At 52.5% G+C, this 5,898-nt stretch overlaps 1 protein-coding gene across 1 annotated transcript; it reads right to left on the bottom strand.

Annotated features, from left to right (window-relative positions):
• Window positions 1-401: 401 nt before the first annotated feature.
• Window positions 402-5,558, bottom strand: HSPA8 (heat shock protein family A (Hsp70) member 8). The gene is made up of 9 exons (XM_082296968.1): window positions 5,500-5,558; window positions 4,351-4,560; window positions 3,692-3,897; window positions 3,453-3,605; window positions 2,804-3,359; window positions 2,322-2,524; window positions 1,837-2,035; window positions 1,317-1,549; window positions 402-887 (listed from the first exon to the last, which is right to left on the bottom strand). The coding sequence occupies exons 2-9, from the start codon at window positions 4,553-4,555 to the stop codon at window positions 702-704; spliced, it is 1,941 nt and encodes a 646-aa protein (XP_082153094.1). The 5' UTR covers window positions 4,556-4,560; window positions 5,500-5,558; the 3' UTR covers window positions 402-701.
• Between the last annotated feature and the right edge of the window lie 340 nt (window positions 5,559-5,898).

The following is a 5,898-nucleotide window of genomic DNA, read 5'->3' as shown; positions in this document are numbered from 1 at the left end:
ATTACTGCTGGAAAGGCCACCCAGAGCCACCGCCCCAGCCAGCAAATCCTCCAAATCCAGTCACCACAGACCTTTCCTGCAAGGTCAGATACTTCAGCAAAAAAATTCCCTCAAGACCAAGTAATTATCCAGGATTTTACACCTGGAACATTGAAGCTGGACTTGATGATATCAAAGGTCTTTTCCAAACTAGTAATTCTGGGATTTCCTGCCATAGGTCAGGAACAACCAGTTCAGTTCTCCCAAAATCCATCCAGACCCTAAAAGCTCAAGCAGCACCTGGTTCCAAACCTCTTTTCCCACTGCAGTGCCCACCTGGGTCAAGCTCAGAGAAGCAGCTGTTACCTGGATTGAGGTTGTTTTCCCTTTATTTCCACAAACAAGTGAAAGCAGAGACAGTGTGATGCCCATTAAATAGTTTTTATTCTTTAGGACATGAATTGCATTTCCACTCATTTACAGTACTTAAAGTGCAATGGTATCATCTCCCACCTGTGCACATTTTCAAGTATTTAAAATGCCCAGAAAATGTTTTGTTTCATTTTAATTCCTTTTTTTTTTTTTCTTTACAGCAGCTCAGTTATGGAGTTCTTTATCTGGCAAGATAAACCCAGATGTGCCTACAGGTTTGGGTCCTTCACTCCAACCCCCAGGGGTCTCCTCCAACACTAACTGCTAGTGGAATGCATTTCCCAGTGTCCTTAATCCACCTCCTCGATGGTTGGGCCAGAGGAGGCTCCCCCAGATGGAGGAGCTCCACCCCCAGGGAATCCTCCAGGCATCCCACCGGGCATCCCTCCTGCGCTCTGGTACAGCTTGGTGATGATGGGGTTGCAAACCTTCTCCAGCTCCTTCTGCTGGTGCTCAAACTCCTCCTTCTCGGCCGTCTGCAAGAGAACAAAGAGCTCAGGTGCTGCTGCTGGCCCAGCAGAGAACCAGCACTACCCTGGATTACACGTTCCAAGATCCGGGTTGGTTTAGCCCCACCACCAAGCCAGAATTGCATTAGACAAAGATCATTTCTGCTTGTTTAGCATCTCCCACTGCTCCTGGAGCAATAGGACCTTCTCTAACACATTCCTGGGAAGAAAGCCAGCCAGGAGAAGGAGGGATTGGAAACTATTTGTGCTCCCAAGCTGTGGTCGCTCAGACATCCAAGGAAGGTACTTGGACCAACACAAGTCTTTCGACTTCTGGTGGAAACTACGAATGGCTTTGGAATCTCTTTCATCACAGCAACCAGGGCTTCTCCTCCCTCCTGACCTTTCCGTGTAGCTCAGCCAGGAACTGGGAACTGAACATGGAATCCAACATACCTGGTTCTTGTCCAGCCAGTTGATGATCTCATTGCATTTGTCCAGGATCTTCTGCTTGTCCTCATCAGAGATCTTGCCCTGGAGCTTCTCATCTTCCACAGTGGCTTTCATGTTGAAGGCATAGGACTCCAGGGAGTTCTTGGAGGACACCTTATCCCGCTGCTTCTCATCCTCTGCCTTGTACTTCTCTGCCTCCTGCACCATCCTCTCAATGTCCTCCTTGCTCAGTCGGCCTGCAGAGAACAGAAGTCTTGAGTTTGGACTCAGTCCTTTTTAGGGAAGGATCACAAATCCCCCAAAATTACACTTCAGGCTTTGGGGGGGGGGGACACAGAGGAGGCCCAGAATGTGCCTTCCTAGGAATTCATTAATTGCTGCACTAAAAATGAACGCCCACAGACATAAATCCATGTGAAAATGCCAATGACAGCTAAATTCAGATTACAACAGAAGGCACAGCTTGACAAGGCCATTTTTAAGCCCTATCCAGTGTCCCACCCTCAGGACAGCGGATCCTTACCCTTGTCATTTGTGATGGTGATCTTGTTCTCCTTGCCAGTGCTCTTATCCACAGCAGACACGTTCAGGATGCCATTGGCATCGATATCGAAGGTGACTTCGATCTGAGGGACCCCTCTGGGAGCAGGGGGAATGCCAGTCAGCTCAAACTTGCCCAGCAAGTTGTTGTCCTTAGTCATAGCACGTTCTCCTTCATACACCTATGGAGAGAAACCATCAAATTACATCATTAACGCCATAATGACTAATTTATTTATTATCCTGAAGGGATGTGGTCGCTCAGACATCCAAGGAAGGTACTTGGACCAACACAAGTCTTTCGACTTCTGGTGGAAACTACGAATGGCTTTGGAATCACTTTCATCACAGCAACCAGGAACTCACAAATTACAGGAATTTAACACCTTTGACCTAACAGTTCCTTTAAGCACCAACCAGTAAAAGCATGGACAATGTCTTGTTATTGCCCCAGAGCTCTCTGCTTACCTGGATCAGCACCCCAGGCTGGTTGTCAGAGTAAGTTGTGAAGGTCTGGGTCTGCTTGGTGGGGATGGTGGTGTTGCGCTTGATCAGGACTGTCATGACCCCTCCAGCTGTCTCAATACCCAGGGACAGGGGAGTGACATCGAGCAGCAGCAGGTCCTGCACATTCTCAGACTTGTCTCCAGACAGGATAGCAGCCTGCACAGCTACGGGGAGAGACAGAGCATTAAAAACCCTGCAGAGCAAACACTCTGCAAACTGTGAGGATGCACACGGCTCGCTCAGACATCCAAGGAAGGTACTTGGACCATCACAAGTCTTTCGACTTCTGGTGGAAACTACGAATGGCTTTGGAATCTGATTCATCATTGCAAGTCCAAGGGAAACTCCTACAGCTTTGGAAAGCTTTAGTGATTCAGGAGGAAAACCCAGGCCCTACACCAGTTTGCACCACTACAAGCTGCAGAGTGAGAGTAATCAATTACCTGCCCCATAAGCCACAGCCTCATCAGGATTGATGCTCTTGTTGAGCTCTTTGCCGTTGAAGAAGTCCTGCAGCAGTTTCTGGATCTTTGGGATGCGTGTGGAGCCACCCACCAGCACGATGTCGTGGATCTGCGACTTGTCCAGCTTGGCGTCCCTCAGCGCCTTCTCCACGGGGTCCAGGGTGCCGCGGAACAGGTCGGCGTTGAGCTCCTCGAAGCGAGCCCTGGTGATGGAGGTGTAGAAGTCGATGCCCTCGTAGAGGGAGTCGATCTCGATGCTGGCCTGGGTGGAGGAGGACAGGGTGCGCTTGGCGCGCTCGCAGGCGGTGCGCAGGCGGCGCACGGCGCGCTTGTTCTCGCTGATGTCCTTCTTGTGCTTGCGCTTGAACTCGGCGATGAAGTGGTTCACCATGCGGTTGTCGAAGTCCTCCCCACCCAGGTGGGTGTCCCCTGCTGTGGATTTCACCTCGAAGATGCCATCTTCGATGGTCAGGATGGACACATCGAAGGTGCCGCCACCCAGGTCGAAGATGAGGACGTTCCTTTCAGCACCAACCTGAAGAAAACATCAATTTTCGTTACTCAACTCACCTTCTACTACTACTTTTAACAGTTTACTCACTGGATAAACACAGTGATCCCTCCGTACCTTCTTGTCCAGCCCATAGGCAATGGCAGCTGCTGTGGGCTCGTTGATGATTCGCAGGACATTGAGCCCTGCAATGGTTCCAGCATCTTTTGTAGCCTGGCGCTGGGAGTCGTTGAAATAGGCTGGGACAGTCACTACTGCATTGGTAACAGTCTGCAAACAGAGCAAACAGATCAGTTATGGGTGCTAAATGCTCAGAGAAAATTACTGATCACATTTCACTGGAGTCCTAGACTCACCTTTCCAAGATATGCTTCTGCAATTTCCTTCATTTTCGTTAAAACCATGGAAGAGATTTCTTCTGGGTAGAAACTCTTTGTCTCGCCTTTGTACTCAACCTGGACCTTAGGTCTGCCAGCATCGTTCACCACAGTGAAGGGCCAGTGCTTCATGTCAGACTGCACCACTGAGTCATCGAATCTGCGCCCAATCAACCGTTTTGCATCTGGAAAAGATGATTTGACCATGTCAGTGTTTATTCACAATTAAACACGTGGAGTTCTTACTATGAAAGCAAAAAACCCTAAACCACCATCCTTAACCTGGAATTATTACTGCCTTGTTAAGACTCAGGAGCAGACACCAAGTTTCACCTCTTTGATATGCAGAAACTCAGGGCTCTCACTCTAAAATAGTGCAAATGCTGTGCCAAAAACCAGCTTGAGACACATCATATTAAGGCTATTCAAGACTGACTGCCCAGAAAAACGTGCTACAGGGCAAATACTTTTCTAGTATCTAATAAATCTTAACTTCCAATAGCGCAGTTGCAGTCAGGCTACAAATAATTAGGATGTTTTAATTTCCATGAGAAAGCTTAAATCTTGCTGTTAATAATTCTTCCAACCAGGAAAAATTTCTTTAATCACTACAAAGTGTGTCAACACTGCAGCCTTACCAAAGACTGTGTTGGTTGGGTTCATGGCCACCTGATTCTTGGCAGCATCACCGATGAGCCTCTCTGTGTCTGTGAAGGCCACGTAGCTCGGCGTGGTGCGGTTGCCCTGGTCATTGGCAATGATCTCCACCTTCCCATGCTGGAACACACCAACACAGGAATAGGTGGTGCCAAGATCAATCCCGACAGCTGGTCCCTTCGACATCTTGTCTGAAGAGAAAAAAAATTAAAAACAACAATTTAGTTAAAAGTGAAACTGATACAGCTTGCATAGAGAAATCGTAGCTAACACAGGCTTTAAATGTTCAAGAGCAGGCTAAATGGAGCTAGGAGCAACCCGATCTAGTGGAAAGTGTCCCATTGCAAGGGGCTGTTAACTGGATCCCTTTTCTGCCTAAACCGCTCCGGGAATTCCGGCCCGTTATCCCACGTGGCCCCAGCAGCGCACACCGGATGCATTCTCCGCTTCGGCCGCTTGGCGTCCCCCCCGCACACCGCGTTGCGCGGGACTCCAAGTCCCAGCGTGCACCGCGCCTCCCGCGCAACGTGACCGGCGCTGCGGGGCGTGTCCGGAGGCTGCCGGGAAATGGAGTCCCCGCCGAGCGGGCCGCGTGTGCTGGCACAGCCCCAGCCCCGTGCGACACCGAGCCCCCCCTTCCGAGCCACCCCCTCCTCCCCACATCCCACACGCGGCCGTTCTCCACCCACGCGGCTTCCTCCCTCCGCACCGCCGGGCACTGCAGCCCCCGCTATGCCCCGGCACCGCCCCGGGCCGCCCACCAGGGAGGCGAGATGGACGCTGCGTCTCCTCGAGCCCTCCCCTCTTTTCCCCTCCCCCGTTCCAGCAGAGACTAAGGGGGCAGGGGAAGAGAACCGAGTCCCCGCTCCGCCCCACCTCCCGCAGCAGATCAGATTTAGGAGACAAACGCGCAAAAGCCGGGATTAAAAAAAACTACCGCAGCAGCGAAAAACGGCTCTGTATTTAACATTCCCTCCCTATCCCCCGCAGCGGGACGGTCCCTGAGGACACAAAACCACCCAGGAGTGCCCCCCGCCTTTCCCAAGCCGCCCCAGAGCTTCCTCCGGCACCCTCCCTACGCCATTCCAAGGCAGCTGCATTCCCGCGCACCCTCCCCCCAGCCCCGTTACCCGCAGTCCGGCCCGGTCTCTCGTTCACCCACAGTACAGGATCCCAACCCGGCTCCGGCTCGATCAATGCCCCGCGCCCGCCGCGCCGCCCTTTTATACCCACCCAGAACCTTCCAGAAGGCCACGCCTCCCTCTCACTGCTCTGACCAATCAGCGCGCTGCTCCCGCCCCCTCGCCCGGCAGTGATTGGCCCGCGCCGTGCGTGACGCGCGCCGGAAGGGGGCGTTGAGCGCCGGCCGGCCCCGCGTTCTCGAACCTTCATGCGCTTTCCCCGCGCCCCCCCCGAACCCCGCGGAGGGCGCGGCTTTCCGCGAGTCTCGGCCAATCAGAGGCCACAACTCCGGTGACGACACGGCTGATGGGCGGGGTTCGGGGTTCGGGCGGGCGCGGTAGCCAATC

Source organism: Coloeus monedula (assembly GCF_965178545.1).
Source record: "Coloeus monedula genome assembly, chromosome: 25".
Lineage (NCBI taxonomy): Eukaryota > Metazoa > Chordata > Aves > Passeriformes > Corvidae > Coloeus > Coloeus monedula.
Note: the sequence above shows the minus strand (reverse complement) of the source record. Positions and strands in the feature narration are given on the sequence as shown.

Bases quoted from the DNA above. Each gene is read 5' to 3' on its own strand.
- HSPA8 (XM_082296968.1), bottom strand. From the start codon at position 4,555: ATGTCGAAGGGACCAGCTGTCGGGATTGATCTTGGCACCACCTATTCC. The intron at 3,898-4,350 runs GTAAGGCTGCAG...CATCTTTTCCAG, and splicing joins CCCAACCAACACAGTCTTTG to ATGCAAAACGGTTGATTGGG. The intron at 888-1,316 runs GTATGTTGGATT...GTTCTCTTGCAG, and splicing joins ACTGGCTGGACAAGAACCAG to ACGGCCGAGAAGGAGGAGTT.